The sequence below is a fragment of the Dermacentor variabilis genome, chromosome 9, assembly GCF_050947875.1.
Source record: "Dermacentor variabilis isolate Ectoservices chromosome 9, ASM5094787v1, whole genome shotgun sequence".
NCBI classification, from domain to species: Eukaryota; Metazoa; Arthropoda; class Arachnida; order Ixodida; family Ixodidae; genus Dermacentor; species Dermacentor variabilis.
In genome coordinates, this window is record NC_134576.1 from 112,956,688 (window position 1) to 112,983,431 (window position 26,744).

Consider the following 26,744-nt stretch of genomic DNA (forward strand, 5'->3'; position numbering starts at 1 on the left):
ACAGACACACAGAGACAGCGCTGTCATTGCATGTCGGGTTCTTTCTACATCCTTGTTCAGTCGCACTTAAACAATCTATCATGGATTCAAACAAACTAATCCGTCAACGTGTTTTAACTAAGTTAAGCAGCACGGTGTCACGCACGCACAGGTAAACATGAACACATCTTCCTCGATGACAGCGGTAACTGTCTGTGAAAACGCTGGAGTTAGGAATCGCGGCAGCAGCCGCGAGCCAATTGACCTTCGCGCATCTGTCGCTTCAGCGCGAACGAAACGTCGAAAGCGAAGCGCATACGAAGCTACCGGCACTGCACGTACTCTGCAAACATGGCGTACCGGTTTGAAGATGACGACCACGCGGGCGCGCACTTTGGCTACGTCGCAGTTCGCTTTCAAGACAGACGAGCACCAGCAACGCGTGCCTACAGCGTCCGCCAAAGGCGTCTGCTAAGGTGTCCACGATTCCCGTGGCCAACGCCGTAATAGACGACGTGGTTCTCTCCACTCTGTACGGAGCGGCGGACGAGGAGGGCATAGAGGCACCCTAGCTGTCGCCGTAGAAGAACGCCCCTCCTCGCGCGCCACAGGAGAGGGCACGCATCCGGGCTGCGTTCCTCGCTCCCGCACGCGGGATTGAACCACGTTCCCTGGCTCACCCTCACACGCTTCGACCCATAGAGAACCTCACGGCGACGGCGACGGCAGAAGTGCTCCTGGAGTGTTCCCTTAACTGCTATCGCAATAAAAAATAATTTGGAGGTCGCTTATGCTTGACCTTTAAAGAGGGACGCGGTAGATTTCAAAGATTCATCACTGCTTGCCACGCTTCCCGGCAACCACGGCTTTCTTGCGGCTGCGCGGAGGCGAGCGCGATAGTTTTGTTGCGAGGGGCCTCGCTGGCCTCGCCGCTCTTTCAATGGTAGAAACGCTGGAAGAGGGGATTGTGTTTGAGTTTCCGGGTGACATAATTGTGTTTTCTCGTGTATTCAAATTACAATCGATCGCTATCAGGTCTGCATGTTGTGTTTAGGTCGTACATTACGATTTTTCTAAAGTATTTCACTTTGAGGGATTGAATTAATTCAGTAACGCCTCTGCGCAATACAGAGGGCCTGCGTCGTTGTGGTTGGGAATGATCTTTTGCCAAGTCACGTCTGACGCCGGCATCGAGTGTTTTGCGATGCGGGCCCCTAACGTTTTCGTGTCAAAATACAAGCTTTGTCAACTGAGACCTTTTCATTACAATAAGCCATTTTGAGTATTGCCCAATGTTAACCTAAGCAGGTACATTGGCCTGGGAAAACCATTGATAATGAAGAGAGAATAGAATTTTGTGGTAGGAAAGACAGCGAGTTTGACCTGGAGCTAGTGCATCCTAGTCTGGTACTCTGCAATTAATAATGTAAATTACAGCTTGCTCTTTCCACCCCGCTGGGAGCTGTTAGTTACGTAGCAATTACATAGGATCAGAAACATGTGTGCTATTCTTATCCTTATAAGCTGAACAAGGAGGAGGTAACGCATGCACAACGTTCAAAATGCCTTCTGTTCTTTTTCCGTCGCGGCTCACTAGTCCTTATCATCGCGCGGAAAAACCAGAGAAATGCCCTCCTCTTAAGATGCGCACGCCCATAGCGGGCATGAAATAGTAGGTGTGCCGATTCAGAAAGTCGTTATCGAAAACGGGTTTTCCAAGTAAAACACTTGCTGCACCAATACGAACGTCATCTCTCTAAATCACCTTCCAGGTTCGTTCGGTGGCAAAGCTCTACTGCTCTTGTACATTTGACGCTGCTTTCATACAGTTGTTGTGCGCGTTCTTGTTGTACATCTTTCCTATTATAAAATCGTCACGCGCCAAGTATTTCTTTGAGGCCGATTTGTACCCAATGGGGGAGGTGTTGCGTTACGGAGTTGCGAGAGCATAACATCATCAAGCTGAATGCCTGAGCTCTACGTGAAACTATAAAAGCACTTGGCAATGCAAATAAATTCAGAACGCCGGATCGACTGCTTTCTGGCTTGAAATCACTGGAAGTAAGATGCAAAATATATTTCTCGTATACCTCTTCCTTAGTACTGCTTTCCTGGCATCAGGTGACGAAGGTAAGTTGTAATGGCTTGTAATGCCAGCTTTCATAACGATTACTTAGGGAAAATTGTAAATCTGAGGCAATGAAGCACCCCAGTTAAGCTTGAGGCATCTGTTCTTGCTAACAAGTATAAGCTAGTTCTACTGCTTCTAGTCGAATATGTTGTTCATCACCTAGCCTTGAATAAACCACGATCAGTGGACTGTTCGACTGCATAAGGTTACTTATTGCCGTTCTAAATGGTCGTTAACATCCGCTCAGACAATACTTCGAACTTACAAAAATACCGGGCTCTTTTGCAGACGATCAATTGATCGTCAGCATTTTTTACGTCTTGAACTAATGCCTTCATGTCTGGCGCAATCAAAGTCGTACACAAAAGTGGGCAAGATGTACTAGCACTTTATAGAATGGTAAGAAAGACGAAGAGCTCATGATGTGTTATGTAAAGTCAGAATGTCTTCGCACACTCGCTTTTCTTATTTTTTTGTTCACTATGACTTTCTAGTACCAGATCAGAAAAATTACCAAGCGTACCTTTGCCACTTGTCATGAATGATACTATCGTCGTCACTATAGCGTAATGAAAGCCTGAAAGAGATAGAGAGAAAGAAAGAGAGAGAGAGAGGTTGCATAGAAAGGCAGGGAGATCAACCATAGGTAGTTTCAGTTTGCTAGCCTGCACGGGGCGAAGGAGTATGCAGATGATAGCCTGAAGTGTCTACACAATAGTGTCAGGTGACCAAATATTAGTAATTCTCCCATTTAAAAATATCCCAGTGCTGAAAGCTTTGTCAAGGCACCCTTAAAAAAACACACGTTTACAGTTGCACACTATTGTTCTTAATGGGTTACCTACCTCAAGAGAAACAATCTGAAAACGACGTCAAGTTGCAGCCAACTCCCAGATAACGAAACATGTTTGTAGAAGCATTAAAGTATATTCAATGATTTATGGCGTTCTTGTGCTTGCCAACAATTTTTTCAGAGTTTAGAGGTTTCTGAACTTCATTTAATCAAAAATATTCACCAGTAAAAATCAGTATTCCTTTAGACACTATCGAACGGTTGGGCCTGGATTCGTTCGTTCGTCTCCCCCCCGCCCCTTTGACTGTAAACTGGTACATGCGTTGACAATGTGAAAAAAAAAAGACTCTCATGGAACACAAGCATTCATATTCATTGTTTCCCTACTGCTTTGAACAAGCGACTCAACGTTAGTTCTTATGCCCCTTTCCGGCTTTGCAGTAGAAGATGTGGCGGGGCTCATCCAGGAAAATGTTCGTGAGCATGCTGGTAGTGATCAGCTGGCGGAGAAGATACTCACGAGGGTGAAAGCCATTCAAGAGTGCGCTGCGGAACATCCGGAGGAAGGCCTAGAGCTACTTAAGAAGGTGACTCAGCATGACGAAATGTTGTCCAGTACCACATATGTGTGTGAATGCCTTATATATTGACACGTGTACTTATCTTTATCGGGCAACCACGTTTCGCCGCCTAACAAATGTAATCGCACAGCGTGGGACATGCCTGCATGTCTCCGAAGTTTCTGGAAAGTTATCGATGCTTCTACCCATTGTCTGTTGTCGCCGAACCTTATGTTATCTGATTTCATCACCTGACGCGAATGGTGTAGAACTTTGTGGAAGGCACGCGGGTTCGAACGATTAGTCTGGAACATTCGACGACTGCTCTATAAAAGCCGACGCGCTTGACCCGCTGATCAGATTTTCGCCGATCGCCGACCGTGTTCGCCGCTATCGTTGTGCTATAAGTGTAGCCTGTTTTTGTGGGCACAGGTTCGCCCAATAAATGTTAGTTTTGTCTTTCACAGTATTTGCTACTGTGTTCTTCAACGTCACCACCACGTGACCATATGTCAGGCGTTCTTTGACATTTAGTCAAGTAGCTTCACTTCAATTCTTCGCGTTTACTGGACGAATAGATTGACGCTGCTATCTCAATGTACGCTATGGCCTCGTTTGTTCATCTAACTTGTTTCTCCACACTCGGCTGGTTCTTGGTTGGCGCCTACTTCCCTTCTTCATACCTATTTTTCCGCGCGTTCACGAGGGCACCTACCCATTGGCATGTACCCATTCTGGAGGGGGGGGGTGTTGGGGGTTGAGCAAGAAAGTTCACGTACACAGTGCAACATGGCCAGTTAGACATAACTAGTGGCTACAAGTTGTCAACTCTGGTATAAACCCAGTGACACGCTCCCAATTCCGAGTACCCAACGACCCATGCTATGTACTTGGCAATAAAGCAGACGGCAACTAACACCAGAAAAAATCCGAGAAGAGGCAAAGAAAAAGGTTCGCTGTAAAACCATTCTTTATCATATATGTATGGCCATGACATTGATGTTGAAGGTTCAGATGTAGTGAAGATAACATAATGAACACTGACAATTTTCTCACAGGATAGCTTATAGACTCTCTTGCTCGCACCTAATACATGCAAAAGACAGCAATATCGAGCCACTGTGTATATATATATATATATATATATATATATATATATATATATATATATGTATATATATATATATATATATATATATATATATATATATATATATATATATATATATATATATATATATATATATATATATATATATATATATATATCGCTGCGGCTGCAATTAACAGATCGAAGCTAGGCTAGTCTTGTCAGTTCGCTCATTACGTTACGCTGACGACAACCGTTGTCATCGTCGGCGCTATTTTGTCGTCACCAGACCATCTCGTTGTACTCAACTTGATGGTCATCGCTTTGGGGCCAAAAACAACAACAAAAGACGCCTACTACAACCGTCACTACATTGATTCAAATTCGTGTCGCTGCAGCAATGCTCATTTGGGAATAGGGTGCTCTAACACCGAAACGAGCAAGCAATGTTTGGCCAGCCACATAAGCTCGTAGAGCGGTGGTGCCTATGCATGTATTTCGATGGCCAGGACAAGCAGTACAGCACGGCGAATGCAAAAAGAAAAAAAAAGGAAAAAAATTGTTCATGTTTTGTAGGTGGCATTACGTCATTTCGCTCGTGACATAAGTTCTAAGAGAAGTTCTAGTCTCCCTCTTGGGCCGAGACCTCCAAAGCGACTCTTCGAGCCTGAAATTGCTATTATTATTCATGTAGACTAATACAGGCACCACATAGACAAAGAAGAGCGGGCTAGCTTTATCGTAAAGGAGACATCGTGTCCCCCATTTAGTAGAGGAGACAAAAGAGTAAGACGAGAAAGAGAAGAAAGTGAAAGGAAGAAAGAAGAGGGAGGACAGAACACGTCACAATGTCACACGCAAGGTTTGGCAATACAGGCGATAGGGTATTTTAACATGCCGCATGTCACATGAGCAGTGGCTTAAACACTTATTTACACAAACACTGAAATCTGGAAAGTGATGCAAGGAAAACATCTATTTAATGGCCATCTAACATGTCATGCTACCGATAAGGCATGCAGGTATGCATGCAGGCATGCAGGACTTGGGTGTTCTCCTAACAAATGATGGGGGAAAATACCACTTTTGCACTTTTCCGAGCCTTTACACTGACGACGAGGTAACGTTACCATAGTAACACAGAGGATAAACTAAAATATACGTGGTGTGCGAATACTATCATAATCAAATAAACTCGAATGACAAAATATTGGCACGCATTACCTAAAGGATTCAATTATAAGCATTTGGGCATGCCGCCGCGCACATTAGGTTCCATGGTACTATACATGTGAACTCAATAATCATAATCTACTTAGGCACGGAAAGTTTGAGATTGCTTGAGCCAGTTCATGTATTTCGATTTTCAGAACATGTCTTATATAGAACGGAAGCTGCGTACATTGCAAATATACACATTTTTTAACCCAATAATTATTTCTATCAAGATTACTACAAAGTGTAGAATTATTGAATTTTTTTAAATTTCCTTTTTTAAGGTTCTTCCAATAAACTAATCTGATAATCTTCAACCAGTGCACCCTCTCTCTCTCTCTCTCTCTCTCTCTCCCTTCTGCAACCAACAAGAACATAACCGATGGCTGCTGGCCCCTTCGCAAAAATAGGCGTTCGTGTTCCCTGTGATGTTCAATTTATTTTTACACGTACTGTTGCATGGACAAAATTTTGATTCTGTTTAGAATGATGCGTTTACTTAGTTGCTCAACATTTGTCAGGAAGGAAAAGCGTGAACTTTATCTGCAAATTATAGGGTAATAAGTGATGGGGAATACCCTTCCACTGTTCTTCCTCACTAGTTGAAGTAAGTACGGTCGTGCTCTAAATATATGCACAGGAAAGCGATCGTAATGAATGAGCTACTTGCTGCAAATAAATCCAGCAATATTTCAAATAATCAATTTCAGAGCAACTTTCCCCTTCCTTTGGGCTATACTCCCACAAATCTAGCAGTGATATTTAGCTATTTTTCATGGTGTATTGAACCTGAAGGAAAATTAATCTGGCCTTTAGGAAACAAAAGGTCTTAGCTAACTCACCATTAACATGCAAATATCTGATGTAAGTAAAGCCTGCAAAAAAAAATTTTGTTGGTGTAAAAGAAGATAAACTGTTTTCTTGTCCATCACATTTTAATGGCCGTGTCACTGCTGCGTCTACGTTATCGTAAACTTCTTGTTCATTAGAGAACACAAAAATCCGGTAAAATAACAAAATTATAGAAAGTTACCAATGCCTGCAAGTGCTACAATACTGTTGTATTTCAATATTACTGCTTCCAGTTTCGCTTCAGCGGAGCGCGTAATGAAACATTGGTTACAAAAAAAACTTAATAGCTTTCTTAGTATTGAACACATGTTGAGATGTACATACCAAATAAAAGCTGTAATTCTTCTATTCATTATGCACAAAGATCGCGACTATTTTAAGGATGGTCACAGCCTGTCGTTGCCGCTGTGATTGCAGTCAGCTTTCTGGGGCAGTGAATGGCAAAGATACGCAGGCAGAGCGAGCACAAATAAGAGCTTCCTCGATTTCAGCTAATGCTTAATCTAAGCTAACGCTTAAAGTATGAAAAAAAAGACACTCCCATTCGCAGCTGCAAAATAAGATAAATTACACCATTCAGATTTAATTATGTCCTAGTAAGCTAAGATTTCCCTTACCGCCTTTGGATGAATGAGAGACCGTCGAACGTTGAAATTATGCCTATCCGAACCCCACCTCCCACTATCTGTTTCAAGAAAGCAAAAACACTGTCGGATGCTGCAGCAATAATTGGCTCTGTACCGCACTTGCGGAAGCTTCGCCCCGGTAGCATTCCCTCGATTACCACATTGCACATTGTATAGCTCATATGCGATAAGAAAGCGAAGGCACGTTGTTGAATGGATTATTTAACCACCCCAGCCCAAGAATAAGAATGGGCTGGGGTGCGTTTGGCAGGCATTCTCAGATCATGAATCGCAGGTTGCCATTCTCCCTCAAGAGAAAAGTGTATAACAGCTGTGTCTTACCAGTACTCACGTACGGGGCAGAAACCTGGAGGCTTACGAAAAGGGTTCTACTCAAATTGAGGACGACACAACGAGCTATGGAAAGAAGAATGATAGGTGTAACGTTAAGGGATAAGAAAAGAGCAGATTGGGTGAGGGAACAAACACGAGTTAGTGACGTCTTAGTTGAAATCAAGACAAAGAAATGGGGGCATGGGCAGGACATGTAGTGAGGACGGAAGATAACCGATGGTCATTAAGGGTTACGGACTGGATTCCAAGGGATGAGAAGCGTAGCAGGGGGCGGCAGAGAGTTAGGTGGGCGGATGAGATTAAGGAGTTTGCAGCGACAACATGGCCACAAATAGTACATGACCGGGGTAGTTGGAGAAGTATGGGAGAGGCCTTTGCCCTGCAGTGGGCGTAGTCAGGCTGATGATGATGATGATGATGATGATGATGATTTAACCCACTCTTCATTACCATGTCCCAGCTGACGGTGCCCATATCGAAAGAAGGTACGCAATGCGCGGCAACAAAGTCGGATATCGAAGACACCACTGAAAGAGAACGTGCCGTGAGTACAACGCAATTGGTTACTCTCCTCTGGCGTAGTGACTAATTGAGGTAGCACTCATTCCTGTTCTAATAAAGCACACGGTTCGCTAAATGCATAAAGATAGAAAATTTGAAAATGGATAAACAAGTTATGCTAAAGCCGTTGCTGGGTTCATGCGTTGGCTTATCAAATGCTCCCAGGAGAAGATTTCCAGCGTGTACTCATATGCGTATTTATAATTACCAATAACCAAGATCTACAGTGTTTCGTTCATTAGGCTTGACGCTTTCATCTCTATCGTGAAAAAGTTACCATAATTTGCAGCATCATATTAATTCAGTTCTGAAGAGTAAACGCTGAATTCTTAATTGCTTACTATTAATTAGTCTAAATTACTGAGGCAAGAGTCAGTACAGGTATATTTCTATCACACCTGTCTTTGACTATAATCACGGTGCATTTTTTTTTCTTCTTGCAGGTGAGACAATGCTTCAGACAAGTAGCAAAACGAATTATGGTATGACTGCATTCTTTACGGAATAAGCTTCCATCACTCACTTTATCTGCAACTTTACGAAATGTGTGCTTGTTCTTCATGTTAGGTACACATACGTGCGTATACACTCTAAATCGCTATCTACAAGTGTTTCATTCAGTAAATGGAACACATTTTGGAAAAGTGTTTAAGCTAGTAAGCTGAACCTACGTGGAACAGATATCACTTAGCCTAGGCTATTCCTTCCGTCCAGCTTCTTGTCATTGGGTCTGTATAACAATTAATTTCATCATAAATTATTTCCATTAATTTCGCGCAGCATGTTATTCTTGTTTCATATAGGTTTCCCTTAGCAACTGGCGCATACTTGCAAATGTGTTTGATTTATTTAGTGAAACTTAGCTGCAATCGGATTCATAATGTAATTCTGGCGCAATCTGAAGTGGGGGATATGACAAGTTTCCTTTTTTATTATTACACTTTGGAAGCCACAACAACTTACCATATGCCTAAATGCCAGCTGAAGGATGCGCAACCTTTTTGAACAACATTTATATACTCCTTCGTACTCATAGTATCAGGCACCCAACTGATAAATGTAATTTCCAATAACGACCGAATAAGAATGGACAACGTTGAGTTGTTCAAAGAACAGGTGCGGCGCTTCTGAAAGTGTAAACTATGTAATACGTGGCAGGTTACATTTCGAACTGGCACACCAGTGTTAGGAAAACAATCTTTCCCCATTTGTTTCTTTGATCATTTTTTTTACTGCAGGAATCTACACCACTTACTGAGAAAGAATCTGCGGCTCACGATGCGATCAGGGTGGGTTGACTGCTTGGTACCTCAGATGAGTGTTGTGAGGCGACTCGTTGAGAGCCAGGAGGATACAGTGACGGAAGTGTTTTTATGCTAAAACTGTATCAACGTGACGTAACCAATAGAAAAACCAGCCCGGCCGATTCTTATACCTAGTTGCCACACGGACACGACTACTAGGAGTAAACTACAGCTTCTCAGTTGTCGGAACATCTTCCTTGTTAGACGTAATAGTTCTGCGGAAACCCGCAAGGTGGAGAGAAGTAATTAATCACAGCAAAATCTGACATCCACCCGTTCGTAGCAAATGCTACAAAGGAAACCCATACAAATTCCCCGAAAGAAAAGCCTCGTAGTTGAAGAAAAATTCTTCCCGGTCCGGGAGTCGAATCCGGGACCACCGCCTTTCCGGAGCAGCCGCTCTACCATCTGAGCTAACCAGGCGGTTAATAGATGGCAGGGCGCCCTGCCATCTGCTAGCCGCCTAGGCGGTAATTTTGCGGCGAGGTGGTAATTCCGACGAAGCGGTAACTTCTTAGGCAGGAAAAAGCTTGGACATCGCACTTCAGAAAACAGAAGACATGCGTGTGCCCATAAGACTGTTCATCCCAAGTTGATCCTTGAATAACTTCAGAAATTCCACACACGTGCTTTATGGTATAGGAATCCAAGTTACTTATCAGGAAGTTCTAACTTCTAGGTAGACGAATTCCCACCATTTAAGGAACATGTGGTTACCTGAGCAGTTTACTCGAGGAGCAGGACAGTGTCACCATCTGTTCGGACACAGTGTAATCAAAAAAGATACAGCCATTTATATAGTCACCAAGCATACTCTTCTAATCTACTGAGGTAAAGCGCCAGGGCAGTGACATAACCGTTTACATCGTGTAGTTTATTTTAATGAAAATACGCATGCAAAGTAAGACAATTTGAATTTGTTGTGGTTGGTGCTCCTCGCTCTCCCTTTCCTCTTAAATGTATATATGTCTCCGAAACAAATAATAATAATAAAGCATCAAAAGATATCGCTACTAGGGCTGTTAGTGCCTTTCGTATCTCCGGTAACAGGACATATCACGAGGAGTTAAAGCTAAAATTATCTGTTGTTTAAGAGATGCCATTAAGTGCTCCTAGTTTTGTGTTGATAGTAAACTTGCAAATAGGCTACCCACGGACTCTTCCTAGAGAGAGAGAGAATGAAGAGCAAAGGCAGGGAGATTAACCAGATATAAGTCTCCGGTTTGCTACCCTATACTGTGGATGGGGGATAGGGGTTAGAAAGATGACAGAGAGCAAAACACTAAAAAAGAAATAAGGGGAAAAAAGGAATGCGCACACATGGAGACACACACACAAAAGGCGTTCCAGTTAAAGTCGTTCACAAAGGCCGGTAGATCGCAAGAAGCGCAATAGCGCTTGCACGGCCTTCTTCTGTGACGGTAGGTCCTTTCGATGTTGTAGAATTCTTTTTTCGGATAGCGGTTGGTCGTCCAGTTGGTCAAGTTCGTGGCGAAGGCATGCCCTCTGTGGACTGTACTGCGGGCAGGCGCATAAAATATGGCCAATTGATTCTTCATGGCCGCAGTGGTCACAGGTTGGGGTGTCGGTCATCCCTATGCGGAATGCATAGGCTTTGGTAAAGGCAACGCCCGACCAAAGTCGATATAAAAGCGTGACGTCTATACGGCGAAGCTGTGATGGCGCTCGAAAGCTTAGTGTGGGATCAAGTGAGTACAGTCGCGTATGTCTTGGCTTGTATGGCTCATTCCATTGCGACGGGGTGCACTGCCGAGCAAGTAGGCGGAGCTTCTGTGCCGCGTCAGTTCTAGAAAGTTGAATTGGGACGTGGCGCTCCTAGGTATGGGCTGATCGGACAGCGTGATCCGCCCGTTCATTGCCGATAATCCCGCAGTGACTTGGAAGCCACTGGAAGGTTATTTCATGGCCTGCATCCCTTATATGGTGTAACGTCTCTGTAATATGGAATATTAGTTGTTCGTGCGGTCCGCGTCGTAAAGGTGACAGTAGAGACTGAAGTGCCACCTTCGAATCGCAGAATATTGTCCACTTGTGTGGCGGTTCATCACCAATGTGATGAAGGGCAGTAAAGAGCGCTGCGAGCTCTGCTGCCGTCGATGTTGTCGCGTCGGTCGTCTAAAATTTGATTGTTGTAGCTTTCGCTGGTATGACGTTTGCCGCCGCGGAGCTGCTTGGAAGGACAGATCCATCAGTGTAAATATGCGTAGAGTCACGGTAGTTCTCGTACAAATATAGTAGCGTGAGCTGTCTAAGGGCTGGTGATGACAGATCAGCTTTTTTCGAGATACCAGGTATTGCAAGATTGATCTTTGGCTGAGCGAGGCACCATGGAGGGATCGACGGTCTCGCAGCCGGAGTGAAACAAGCTGGCAATGATTTATCATATGCAGTTGTCGTTTTGCTGAAAGATGTGTGTGGTCTGCCCGCTCGTAGAGAATGCTAAATGGTGACGAGGAGTCCTCGCTAGATGCCTTATATGGGTCCTGAGTACTTCAATTTCAATGTGGGTCTTGACAAGGTGGTCTCTAGCGATTGCTATCGTAGCCACTGTTGAAGCACTCTGAGGCAGGCCTAGACAGATCCAGAGCACTTGACCCTGAAGACTTTGTATTGTGCGTAGATTCGTTTCGCCTGTGTTGTTTATTGCTGGCAAGCTGTATCGCAGAAATCCTAGAAAAAGCACCCTGTACCGTTGTAACATGGCACTTGGCGACATTCCCCAGGTCTTGCCAGCGAAAATCTTGAACAGGTGGCAGATGCCTAGAATTAACACAGTAATACCGTGCTTAACAACTATATTACAATACAAGATTATAAGTATGACATTATTTCGTAGTCGATAGAATAAAATGAAACATGAAGGTAATAGCATAAAGAGTGAGGCAAAATGTATTGAGCAAAACGTTTGACATGAGAAACGCACAGCACAAGCAATCCGAAAGTGTATCCGGAAGCTATTACCGACCCTTGCCGTACCCCTACAAAAATGATGCATGCAATTTCCCTGCATCCTAGTAGAAATTCTAGGGAACTAAACAAACAAAAGGCAGTGCAGTTGCACGAGAGAGTTTAAATAACTAGTTTTACAAAGATGATAGAGTCTGATTCCGTTTCACAACATGGTGATCAACGTTTTTCCAGGACTGCGTTCGAGCCAAATGGAAACAGTGAACGCTTCAGACAACAACACCTAGCTGGAATTTGATCGCTCATTTAAACCTTATGAAACCACGTGAAGGAAAGAAGCTCCTTCTGTTATTGTTCACAAACTGCAATAAACGAATTCACGCTGGAGTTTTCATTCCCCTATTTTGCAGCGGCCAATACCCGCACTCTAACATTTTCTTTAATAGTGAACGCCTTGTTCAAGCGCCGCCTTACTTGATGTTCACTATACACCATTGTTCATTATTATTGGGAAAAAGAGACATCCACCCAAACGTAGCAAATTGCTCCAAAGGAAACTCATACGGGTTCCTCGTAAGAACAGCCTCGCAGTTGAATAAAAATTCGCTTTGGTCACGAAACCTAGACCACCGCCTTTCCGGGGCAGCCACTCTACAATCTCAGCTAAACAGGCGGCTAGCAAATGGCAGGGCGAAGTCGAACTTGTCAACCACTCGAACCAAAGGTAAGAGTTTGACGTAATAGTTCTGCGGAAGCCCGCACTTGGAAACGTATTCTTGGAGACGAATTCTGCACTCGGAGGCGTATATTTGTGGTGGTGAGCCTATTTAGGCACCGTCAGTTGTTGTTTGAGTGCATAATTTAGTAAAGACCGGACGCGGCATCAAGCAAATTAGCGGGAGATATACGTATAACGCTAAAAAAGAGCGTAGCTATTTATGTCATGTCGTGTGTCTGAGCTATTCGCCAAGATGGCGACGGCGGCTGCAGAGGCAGCGTCCAGGAGGCTTAGGAATGAAAACTTCGCATTAAAGGTTGAAAAAAAAGGGGGCACTATTTACCCCGACGAGGCTTAGGACAAGCAACTCATCAATCAGACACCATTCTTTTTTTTTTTTTGAAACTCAATATAATGAAATTGTGACTTCGAGTGAAGGTCACCCTAAATTCTATTGCTGATAAAACGCTATGCCGGCACTATAAAGGGGAGTAATTCGCGCGACTGCCTTTACCCTGCAGGGTAAACGCGTTGGAATTGGCGTTCCATAGTAACCGTCGAGATGACAGCGCTGAGTCATAAAATATCGTGGCACACAGACGGAAAAGGTTCCACAGTGTCGTTTGGATCAGTGCACTTGGCAGTATTTTGCAGAGAAAGGCCTGAGCCTTGTTACTTCATGTTTGTTGCACCGGCGATGATACCGAGGTGTATTTGTAACGGTGTCATACCTGCGCCTCACTTGTCGAAGAAATCAGCAAACCTCACGGTCTGAATTTCAGGTAAGCAATAAAAAAATTTTTGAACACAGCGCCATCGCTGGGCGTAAATCGCGGTACGCTTTCGAATACATCTATTTGCACTGGCAGGAAGCAGGAAAAGACTGTATTTGTATCTGAGATGTGTTCAGTGTTTTTAAAGCCACTATATTATGAAGTTCATTTGATGTGCATCGATCATGATATGTACATCAATAAAGCCACCGTTTCGGAGAAACGCGAAGCATACAGACGCATTGCACACTCACTTTGAAAAGTTCGTATAAGCGTCATCAAACGAAAAAGGTAGACACTACGCCGACCACAATAAAATCAATGTTTTCAAAGGAAACAAGGTCATTCGCCGACCAGACAGTCGGATCAGACTAAGCGAAAGGGTATCCCACCCAGGCCGGCTTCCTTTGAACCTTGTGAACCTTGCTTTTGCGTGAATGAACTATCGATGATTATTCTTAACTTCGATCTATTGCCGTGTTGAATTTACTCCCATCATGCTCGCATCCTCGCCATCTGTCTTCGAAAATTTCAAGACATTTTTTTTTTGCCTTTGAGTAGCCATCGCACTGTCGAAACGATCGAAATCCACTTTTGCATCTGGGAACCGACTGAAAAAGACTGAAAACAGACAGTCGAAAACTAGCCTCGCAAGGTGCTACAGGAAGAGCAAGGCTCAAAGGAAGCCGGTCTGGTTGAGATTCCATTCCCCTCAGTCTGATCCGACCGTCGGTTGGCGAATGACCTTGTTTTCTTTGAAAAGATTGATTTTGTTGTGGTCGGCATACCGCCTACCTTTTTCCCTTTGATGACGTTTACATGAACTTTTCAAAGTGAGTGCGCAGTGTGGCTATAGGCCTCGCGGTGCTTCGACACGGTGGCTCCATCGATGTGTTTCTGTGATCCAGCACGACGTCATAAGGAAACGAAATACTACAAGCTCTCCCTTGGAGGCTCTACTTCCGATATCGTTCCGAACGCTGGAACCATTCACAAGCGTTACACATTTTTACACCAATACCATAACCATCGTGTCCCCTGTACAAACCGTGATCGTATATTGCTTTCACATTATTTTTTTCTTCTTTTTCTGCGCGCCTCCTCTCCTTATGGCATTTGCCTTTGATCCCCTTCTGTGTGCAGAGTACCATCTATATGTGCTTACACTTGCGGCACAGGAGTTTTTCTAGCTCACTAAAGAGCTTTCTCTCTCTCTCTCTCTCTCTCTCTCTCTCTCTCTCTCTCTCTCTCCAGTTGATTGGTAGGGCCCCGGTCTTGCGTCACAAATGAGGCCTATACGAGCATTACCACGTCATGCTGCGTCTTTCGCATGTTGCAGACCAGTACTGCGGTGATCTCAGACGCCGATTTCTCTTAATGACCGGCAGACGCCACCAAAAGTATCCACGCGCTAAGAAGAAGCGTTAGGGTCTTTTTTCCACGGCCCGATGTTGCGCATCGAATGTCTCCGTAAACACAGGAGGGAACAGCATCAGTCACAGACGACTGCAAGCAGGCAAAGATGTACGCGGTAACAGAGTTTCAGGGATTCCCAAACGAATCGCCTTATTCGTGTTTCCTATGCATGCATGTATTCCGCAAGTTGTTTGGAAAATACCATTATTTTTAATGCTTACTGGCAAAATTTAAAGACAAGATAGGAGTGGGTGATGTCAGAGTGCTTCCGTTGTATTGTTGTAGTAAACATCTGAATATCTGCCACCAAAGAAAAAAAAATAGGTGCTTTCGTGTAAATGGTAACTTGCATGCATCACACATTTTATGCCGCGGAGTAAACAGTGAACATAAGTAAATAAGTAAAGCCCATTTGTCTGGAATTAAATAAACATCTGAACGGGAAAAGGAGCTGCGAAAATTACAAGTCACAGTAAGCATCAGAAGATTCGACGCTATATGTAACGCAGTTAAAAGCATCTGCTTGCTGCTTTACCGTAGTAGTTGAGCAGTTTATTCGTTCTCGTTATGTTTCAAAAAGCCGTGCTTTAAAGTTAAACGCATTATCTCACATTGATCACAAGAAGCTTTTCGCAACGAAACACTTTCGCTCAAATCTGATCGGTGGCACTACGTCATTGCACTCGTGACGAAAGTATCATTTAAACACAATTAATATTACATCTCTTTGTCGACTGCTTACCTAAATTAATGGGTTATTTTTACTACCGAACTTATTCATTCCCCCCCCCCCGCCTCTTCAACCACGAACCCTGGAACTGTTGGCGTTTTGCCCATCTGTCTGTAGGCGGTGAACAAAACTATTTGAGGATAATGAAGGCAAGCGAAAACAAGGTGGTGCTGTTCACTGGTTCCGAATACTTCTGCTGCTGTAAATGAGCTAGGAGCCGTAAGAATCGCTGAATTTCCTGATTTATATTAACGAATTTGGACTCTTTTCTGCTATTAGCCAAGGAGCATCGCCTAAAATAAAAGCACTGCAGATTTTCAATAAATCGATTACAGGTAAGTATAAGTAAGTATATGTAAGTTAAAGCGATTAGGTCGCTTTGACTGGAATGGGCCAGAACTTTCACAGATCCTCGAAAATTTGTAAAGGAGCTCGACAATCAAATGCCATCGTAAGGTATGTATACACTCAAGCAAAGGTTTCAGCTTTTTAAAAATATTTTGAACAAAAGTTGAGATGTAGTTATTACACGGCTTCAAGATCGCACTCTTGTTATAAATATTACGCTGTGGCAGTGACCGCACTCGGCTTAATAAACGATATTTCCCTTGCGATGCTCGACTTAAGGAAGATAATTTTGCTACACCTTGGAGGAAACATTAATGGTTGAAATAATAGACAGCGGCACATAGAGAAAAACTTATCATGAGGCTGCTGCAAATCAGTATGGCTAAACTGAGAGTTTGTTTTTCTTTCTGAGAAGGCAAGTACTGCAACCTTTATATTTTAGGCGTTTAGGTTAGTTGCAGGAAAATAATTAGAAAACCCATCGCTATTTCTTTGATCTTTTGTTTCTTTAAGAACTGGAGACGTGCACATGAGAGGAAACTCTACTTTAAGATATTTTCATATTATTTCGAAGCATACTGATCAAAATTTGTTATCGTGGTTTTTATTAAGCGAAAATCGCATTCAAGTATAGGGCACATTCCACAGAGGAGGTAAAGCACATTGACTGTTTCTCGAAGCAGGAAGCACAAAATGCATATTATTCCTTTCAATAAAAAGATGGTTGATGGATTCCATTTCAGGAGAGGAACAAGTGAACGGTGACCCTACGGCCCCGAGAAGGAATTCAGTGCCGCCATTAAGCAATGAAACTTGAGTGCGCAAATTGACAACACGGCAACCGTCGAAGTTCGTAGCGTTGCTGACGTTATCTCTAGTAGAAACGTTGGAGGTCAATATGGTAGGAGCCTTAGCAATTTTAAACTTCTGCTAGAGAGCGTTAACGCCATTAGGTCATTCTCGCCATTTAATATGATTTCAGGTGTCTTCGCTCCAGTAAGCAAAATCCATAGCCAAGTTCTTTGTTGACAGCTTAAAGCGAAGCTCTGTCTTCCAGCCCCTACCACCCACCTTCGGCGTACTGCTTGCTGGCTGTTGATTGTTTGCCGCTGTCTGCTGTTTTTCCGAGCATACAACAACTTGGGCGATTGAATCATCATCATCATCATCATCATCATCATCATCATCATCAGCCTGGTTACGCCCACTGCAGGGCAAAGGCCTCTCCCATACTTCTCCAACTACCCCGGTCATGTACTAATTGTGGCCATGCTGTCCCTGCAAACTTCTTAATCTCATCTGCCCACCTAACTTTCTGCCGCCCTCTGCTACGCTTCCCTTCTCTTGGAATCCATTCCGTAACTCTTAATGACAATCAGTTATCTTCTCTCCTCATTACGTGTCCTGCCCATGCCCCCCCCCCCATTTCTTTTTCTTGATTTCAACTAAGATATCATTAACTCGCGTTTGTTCCCTCACCCAATGTGCCCTTTTCCTATCCCTTAACGTTACACCTATAATTCTTCTTTCTGTAGCTCGTTGCGTCGTCCTCAATTTAAGTAGAACCCTTTACGTAAGCATCCAGGTTTCTGCCCCGTACGTGAGTACTGGTAAGACACAGCTGTTATAAACTTTTCTCTTGAGGGATAATAGCAATCTGCTGTTCATGATCTGAGAATGCCTGCCAAACGCGATTGAATATGTGCCATTAGATAGAGGCCGCTGGGTCGAGCTGACAACTTGTGCTGCTGGGTGTGTGCTATTCGCTATGCGCCCGAGTAGACACTTCAGGACAATGTGGCATGTGTCCAAAGTTATAACTTTGCACGACGGGTAACGTGGAGCGGTATACAGCCAATCCACCAGTATGGGCATGTGCCACTGCGGGTAGGCGCACGAATGCACAAGCTGAATAACATCCAAGAAATGAAGTCGATAGCAGGAAACTTAAGAACTTGGCTACAGAGTAGTGAAGTGGGCAACAAAGGTGACGCGAATGCGGAGAGGATTGAAGGGAACACAGTGGGACCAGAGTCGACATAGCGCGAGGAGGACTAGCTGCATGCAATTAAAAATGCCGCAAAATTATGTGAATACATTTCAGTAACCGTCAAATTCAGCATCGCTCATTACCGATTCACACATACGAGTGTAATGCACATACATATTATTTTCTTTCATCTAGGTGGCCTCCAAGGCGCAAATTCTGGAATGAAATTATATGTAAGCATGAATGGCCTTTTAATGGGGATGCCGAGGCAGTGACATGTATTTTTCGTGAGCTATCCGTCATAATCGGGACATTAGTAATATACTCGGACTCCCAACGTCACATTCTTAAGTACCTTTTCTTGTGTAAAAGACAAGATTTGGCACACCAGAAAGCTCTGTCGCCATCCCGTGGCTCGGACACAATTCGTCAATGCAGTATAGCCCTGGGTTGCGCCGCAGCGTTTCTGGCTGCCACTCCGCCACAAAAGTAAAGTTATTGCCTGTGAATGATTATAATTCTTGTTATTAGTAGTTCTTGTGCTTTATGCTTTTCACAAAGCTGCGCATTCTGTAAATGCAACTTCCAATTAAAACCTACTACTGTACATTGTTATCCCGTTGCAAAAAAAAAAAAAGACTGCATAGAAGGATAATACGATCAGTTGTACAAGAACACGAACTTTGGATAGACTGGATGGATTCTGGGGTTTTACGTGCCAAAACCTCAATTTGATTACGAAGCACGCCGTAACGGGGGACTCCGGATTAATTTTGACCAATAGGGAATCTTTAACGTGCCCCCAATGCACGAGACACGGGCGTTTTTGCTTTTCGCCCCCATCGAAACGTGGCCGCCGCGGCCTCGATTTCCTGCCGTGTCCTAATAATTAGCAGTTCAACATAATAGCCACTCACCCACTTTCGGCGGGTAGGAACATGAACGTTTCGCAACAGAAAAAAAGTAACTTATGCTTTTGCCCTAACATGTCTAACACAAGGTCGGTAGTCTGGCATCCAAAAAGCTGTTTTTCGGGAAAATTTCGTCTGAGATGAATCAAAGAACTCAAACGCGGCTAAGCGAACATTGCCAATCTGTGCTGATTGTTTGTTTGTTGCTTTTGTTTCCAGCACGAGTTAGAAAAGACAATATGTTATAGTGTAAGCCTAATGTAGATTAGTGAAGGCTAACAGCTTAACAAGAAACTGCAGAGCACAGTGCGACTCAGTTATTCGGCTTGAGAGTTTGTGAAAGCCAAGGGCATTCTATTTTATACGAAGGAGACATGTGTCTTCGTCCTCCGTCCTCCTAATATGACAGAGCTCACAGCCATGGCAGAACAAATTACCCACACGATTGGTCACAGCTGGTTACACGACATCGTTAGACTAAAGAAGTATAGAAGCGATATCCTGTCATCTTCGGGCCATAATTACCCGGGTGCTCCTTTCAGCGGCTACATAGTTCTAAACCATTAGATAAGTATGCTTCCTCTTTGGCGAAGCGCTGACGTCCTTCTGAAGACGAGCATCACCACTGTCATCTGCACTTCGGCCACACTCGGGAACGGAAGTCATCCAGCCAATTTGTGATCTTATGACCACCGTCCTGGTCCGATGGGGAGTCCTATAGCTTCTTTCCGCATGTGCCCTCTCGCTGAAAGAAGACAGGCTTTACATTCATGAGTGAGCTGTTTTCTCATATCGACATTAACGTCCTTATTTAGAGACTGGCAAACTCGCAGAGGGCACTATAGGCGCATTTCCTGACGTCTTAGGGCTGTCGTGAGTATTACGGCACCATGAAGCCTGTACGAGACAGTGAGAAAGTCAGCTCCACAGTCACTCAGGCTGCAGCTCATCAAGAGGCAGGATGCCAAGGATATTACGCGCACTTCTCCTGTTCTTGAGTTTGGTTATTACGGGATGGAACCAAGATCAGTATTGTATGCGTCAAAATTCACATTTTCTTTTATATCGTGGCAGTCAATGAGGAGCATCGAAAGTTCCTAACCGCAAGAACGTGCTTACGTGCAAATATAATAGTTGTTTCATTCCTTTACACGGCATATGAATCTACTCTAGAGAGTATTTATTGGGAATCATGAGGGTGTTATGCATATTATATATATATATATATATATATATATATATATATATATCAGGAAATAATACTCAGTGGAGGTCTTGTAAGAAAAGAACTTGTATAACACCATCAATTTCGAAAGTGGAACTCATCGACTGGGCGGCTTGAACGTATCAAACATGGTTGAAGGTACTGCTATCGGCTCCAACATTAAAACAGCCCTGACGTGGACAGTTTGACTTCAAAAGTGTTGGTACAATAAATTTTGGAGAGAGAGAGAAAAAGAGAGGAGATGGACCCAGAGATATTATGTACAGATATGGAACTCTTGTACGAAACTGTGGATGAAAAGAGTGTTTTGCCACATATGACCCGTATAAAGCTAACAAGTGATTATTGAAGAATAGTCGCTCTGACAAAACAGGAGCTGGATATCGTACTCTAAGAACCTAAAGCTCTTTATGCATACTGCTTTAACTTCTTCTAAACTGATTATATAATTGCCTCATTTTTACAGGTTGTCGTCTCACTGATCTCAGGCCCGCGAAATATTTCGAATCCTTCAATTCTAAGTGGAGTTATCGCACCGATACCCAGCTTTCTCCCTCTTTTCGTATTAGCTAGAGCACTGTAAGCTACACAGCGGAGAAGCTAAGGGGGCAAAGCCCAAAGGAAAAGCTGGGCGTCATGGCGGTCACTGCGATTGTCGCGCCATTTTGTTGTGGCCGCAGTAGACTACACTCTGTAGCGCGCCACTGCCATCTGTCGGATGGCCCTCGCAGCTTCCATATATAGGCGCAGTTAAAATACCACATAAATTTTCTCTGTCTTTTTTTAGATGGCAGACATATCTATTTTGCAGTTCCTTAACTAGAAATTAGCAATTATGTAACGCAGAAAATGCTCTCATGATCATGAAATCAGCCAATAGCGTCGGTGGGCCATCTGCTTTCGATGACGCTGCGTGACGGCATTGCGAAAACGAGAGCAAGCGAAGTTTCGCTGCTTTTGACACGATAGTGTAAATTACTTGCTGCACGCAATGCAGTAATCTATGGCTCGTATGTTCAGAGCAGCTTCTTCTATAGATCGACTGCGTTTTCTTACTACGTTCAAAATGTGTTTCAGGGCCCCTTTAAGACTTCAGTTTTTCTGAGTCGTGGGGGCATTGACAACTTAAGGTTGCTTTCACAAAAAAAAAAATCGAAGACATTGAATTATTCAAAACGAGATGATAAGGAAGGATACAGCGAACAAATACAGGGTGGGGAAGTGGGAACGAATGTATTGTGGAGAACATGAAAAAGAAACCAGGACTGAAAGCGAACGGCAAGGGTGGGTGCTTTCAATTCGAGTAAGGCGAGGTTGAACCCAAGCATTATGCTCCTCTTCCGACCCGACAGCGGAATGTGAGACGGGTGGGGACAAACTAACGAGAGACTCTATAGCGGCAGAGCAAATGTAAGGTCTCGACTGCCAAAGCTAAAGCTGAAAGGAAGTTAAAACTAGAAGAACATTCAGTGCTTCTAAAATTGCCGGTTACAAGACCATCCCCTCAATCGGCGACTACTAGCTAGAGCGGCAATCACACCTTCGGTCACTTGAGCCCGCGTTCATTCAATACATGGCAACCCTATTAGGCGTGCAACGTGCCCAGCACCAAAATTTATAAAGCGGACAGTGACCACTAGCTTTTGATCATCGGCCCATGAACTATGGCTACTAGAAAGAGGAGTTTATGATCTGCCAAAACGTTAACCGATGAAACGGACTTTTATTGGCATTGGTTCGAAGTAAATGGGTCCGCTAATTAAGTGACTGTTGCACGCTTTTAAAATCTAGTTCGTGGTCGCAGGGCTAATTGCAAATAATATTTGCGAAAATCTCGGGATTGCGATGTGGAGCTCTATGAGGAGCTGAACCTCGCACATGATCATAAAATCGGGCAATAGTGTTTAATTTAAACACAACTTGTAAGAGAAATTTAAAAAGAAAGCGTACCCAGCTTGCACTAGTGGTGCAAGGCTGGAGTCAATAGCGGAGCTGGTCATCACGTAGCTTTTACGTGGTTTGACTAAGTTGTTTCTAGATATTGCGAGGTTATGCTAGGTTTTGTGAAGTTGTTGCCTCGGCGGGCTTGACGGTGGAAGTTTTCGAGCAGTCGCAGACCGGGATGGCTTTCTCGGAGACGTCGAGCGTTCATGCGCCGACTGTCGCGTTCCCTGGATTTAAACTAAACTAGGGATCCTCGACTCGGCGTCGCCTCTTCTCAGCCGCAGCTTCGGCGCGGTGTTCAGGATCTGCTAGGCGGCTACGCATCGCTTCTTGCTTGGCAGTACCACGCTCTTCCTGGTAAGCTGCTTCTTCTTCGGGTGTCCGAACTTTGTTTCGTCTTCCCATGGCAGCAGCAACTATGCACGAACTAGAGGAGGCGACAGGTGTGTCGCCGCGCCTGCTGTTCGGAGCTTTTACTCGCTTGTCACGTCAAGACTCCGCCCTGCGCGCTGTTTGAATCCCACCGATGGCAACGGTTGTTGTGGTCGCACCGATGGTACGACCTGTTGGGAACTCGGCGCTGACGCCCGTGGTTGCACCTGGGTCGCAAGCCCCAAGGGTAGCGTTGGCCTGGCGGCCTGGGGTACAACTGGAAGCATCCGAAGGTCCCGGCAAAGCATGAGTCGACTCGTAACAACAAAACAACTTGTTTATTTTAACATCGCAAAGAGTTGGCGGTCAGGTTGACCGAAGTAGAGAGACGGGAGAGCACTTTACTCAACAGAAGAAATCGGAGCCCTCCTTTTGGCGTCCGGGGGCAGCTGTTTTTATACTCTCGCAGTTGAGGGCAAGAAGGAACCCCTCAATAGACGAGCACGTGATTGTACAATGGGATAAGGTGACGCATACTGTCGTAGCGCCGCCGGTCGGGCACAAAGACTGGGAGGAGAAGGTGACTCCTACTGTCGTATCGCCTCCGGTCGGGCACAATGGCTGGGAGGAGAAGGTAACCCCTACTGTCGTATCGCCTCCGGTCGGGCACAATGGCTGGGAGGAGAAGGTAACTCCTACTGTCGTATCGCCTCCGGTCGGGCACAATGGCTGGGAGGAGAAGGTGACCCCTGCTGTCGTATCGCCGCCGGTCGGGCACAATGGCACATACACTCACACACGCACATGAAGACACGTGGCATCGGAACATGCCTGGACGCGCTTGGCGGGGAGCGTAGCGGCGACGCCGAACGGGCCAAAATGTCTGCCGCTTTGTTGCAGTCGCGCCGGCTAAACCGCGCGTCGTAGGCGAAACGTAACAGCGCGCGGGTTGCGAGAAGGTTTGGGGGCTCGGTGCTCTCGCAGGTGGTTGCTAGGCAACGCGAGGCCGCGTACAGCTGGGCTGTGTTTTCAGACAATGCTCCACGGCGGAACCAAAAGCTTCAGCAGCTCCGGTGTTAAAACACCTTGGGCGCTATGTAGACGTAGTGAGAAGTTATCTAACTTGCGCTGCTTTCCAAAGGAAGAGAACGTTTTTTCTTAGCGAGATACAAGGTGCCATAAAGATGAAATTCGTAGGATTAAAATATGTATTGAGAGAGACATCGTGCACAAATTTCAGCGTTTTAAAATTGGTCTCACGTCAAAGTGAGATCGTATCAAAAGTTGCGTCAAGCGGTGTAAAAAAAAACTGTTGGCGTCGTTGCAGGAAGAGGTCTTCGCATTTTTCCTGTGACAATTATGCACCGTACAAGGCAAGAGTGCTGCTCTTACCTTCAGTCTTTCAACGTAGCCTTCGGGTTTGGTAAGCTTTAATCTGCTAACAATTCTGGTAAGGTGGCCATCTTGCGTCCTGTGCAGGGAACGCCACTGCTACACTCACATATAGCGTGGTGTGGTCTACGAAGATAGTGCACAGGTTGCAGGGAGGTCTGTGCGAACGGCTCTGGGTCGTCAAACTTCAGGTAATATGTACAGGCTCCTGAAGTATATATATATATATATATATGGATGTATTTATTTTGGGAGCGGGGAGTATGCTCTAAACAGTGCACAGCGGTAAGTTCAGTATTGTTGTCTTTTTTATGTGGAGCAGGTGATTTCCTGAAATCCTTGGAGGCGATCGCTCGTGAACATATTAAAAACGATGAACTTGTTCTGGATTGGGACGAGAGGGCCATAGTATTTCGGGACTGCGCGCCTGCCCCACCCAGCAGTGGCCCAAACGTAGCTGTCATGGTGAAAGACTATGCTACTAGCACCACTTTCACTAAATGAAAATTTCGGCAGTGTCTTATTCACCCTGTAATGACCAGGCACTGTCCCATGTCAAGAAAGGAAATTAAATTTGTTTCCTTTGATTTTCATCCATGGGGGATACTTGTGTACCGAAGCTGTGCTGTACCTAATAAATAGTGATTGGTTCGTATAGCTATCTACAACAAAAGAAACCTTGCTTAAGAGTATTAAAATGCTATTATGTAAATTATTCTTCAACTCTCTCATGCTTAGAATTTTCGGAGGTATTAAACTCGCTACGCTAAATATAATACCCCGAAAAGAAACTGCAATTCTCGTGGAAGTGCTTCATCTTTAAATTAAGTTTTATTGCGACATTTCATGTAAATAAGCATATTGACACTACTTCAATGAACAATCGATATAAAATTTCGAGCACAGTTCTTAAGCCGCTAATTTGAGCCTCACTCAGAAATCCACCAGGATAGGCTGAACATTTACGTCTTTGACAGGCGAGTCTGAAGAAAGGTTGCGTGAAAAACAAAGGAAACTACAAAAAGAAAGTAGTGCATATCGGTGCGAATCGATGTTCTTACGGCTTATAACTCGGCTAAATTTATGATCCGCTTACTCGGCCTTCAATCATGCGGTTCCTTCTTCCACCGCAACTCAGTGAAGTCTTTGCTTTCTCTTTCAGACCCTGCCAGCCACAGCGTCCTTGGGCGCAGATTGCGCATTGATGATATGTGAAAGTTCTGATTGTGTAAAGAGAGATATCGGCGAAAATTTCAAAATTTATTACCCGTTATAACGAATAAATTCCGAGGTGTTACGTGCCAGAACCACACTCTGATTACGAGGCACGCCATAGTGGGAAACGCCCAAATAATTTAGACCAGTCGGGGTTCTTTACCGCGAAACTAACTATAATAACACGAGCATTGTTACATTTTACATTGTTGCATTATTGCATCAAATTGTTACCAAAGGCCAGGGATTGGACGCGCGACGTCGAGCTCAGCAGGAAAACTCAATAGCCGCTAAGCTACGGCGGAGGGTAGAAACAGGCTATAAAGAGTAGCTATTCTTTAGGCGGGCAATTCTGTTACGTTGCGGTCTATTGCTACTGGCCCAGCCAGCCTTTACGAAGCAAGTTTCGCAATAGTTACCAAGAGAAGAAAAGGGCAGTAGAGGACGGCAAAGAGTTAGGTGGTGTAACGAATGGCTGAGACTTGACCTAGCGTCACTACTCATATGTGGTTGACTAAAATATCCTGCCAAGCCTTGTTACTACGGCCATGGTTATGGTTGAGCCGCACCGCACATTACCAATTCGTATAGACTGTACCAAGTTTCCCAGCCTCTCATTCTACTGGTCGGCGTTATAACGTAAATTTGTGGGACTCTTCTCACACATGAGGCAATCTGCGCAGTCAAAGAAAAAAAAAAAGAAGCAAAGTCCTTGTCCTGCCACAGTGAATGAATTGCGGTTTAATTGCTCCGGTCATTTCCTCGTCCAGGCCTACAATGTATTACGAAGGAATAAGTTTCGCGAGTAAATGATTTATGCTGGCTACTTATAAGTCTCCCACCGTAAAGAAAATAACAATGCCGTCGTTTCAGCGGCAAGACGAAGAAGGCTCTCCTGTCATAATGCAATCGGCAACTGCGCCGACAGCCATAGGCAATCGTGAATAAAGGAGAAAATTTCCGGGCAAGGTATGATGTATGATCTTGTCAGAGACATAAATGCCGGTGGGTGGCCTGCACCGCAATGCAGCGCTTGTGGCACGCTGTTAGGGTAGATCAGCTCGCCAGCATCTTTTCTGCAAGGCTCGCAGCGGCGTTAGGTAAGACGCCATGTTCACGTTCTGCCTTGCCTTTGCCCTTATCTCCGCTGCGACCAGACTCCATTTGTTCATAACATGTAAACTATATGTTGATCTAGCTATGAATACCAGCGCTTGCAAATTCCTACCAGACCATGGTGGGCAACCAGTAGGTGAGGGTGAAGACGTATTATTACAGGCTAACAGTATTGAAATTAATATGTTTATCGTGACCAAT

At 44.5% G+C, this 26,744-nt stretch overlaps 1 protein-coding gene across 1 annotated transcript; it reads left to right on the forward strand.

Moving 5' to 3' along the window:
* The first annotated feature begins 2,016 nt into the window (after nucleotides 1-2,016).
* LOC142558141 (uncharacterized) lies at nucleotides 2,017-12,780 on the forward strand. The gene is made up of 6 exons (XM_075670300.1): nucleotides 2,017-2,109; nucleotides 3,345-3,490; nucleotides 8,061-8,144; nucleotides 8,605-8,643; nucleotides 9,400-9,450; nucleotides 12,628-12,780. Exons 1-6 carry the CDS (start codon nucleotides 2,046-2,048, stop codon nucleotides 12,655-12,657), a joined length of 414 nt encoding a protein of 137 aa, XP_075526415.1. The 5' UTR covers nucleotides 2,017-2,045; the 3' UTR covers nucleotides 12,658-12,780.
* Nucleotides 12,781-26,744: the final 13,964 nt, after the last annotated feature.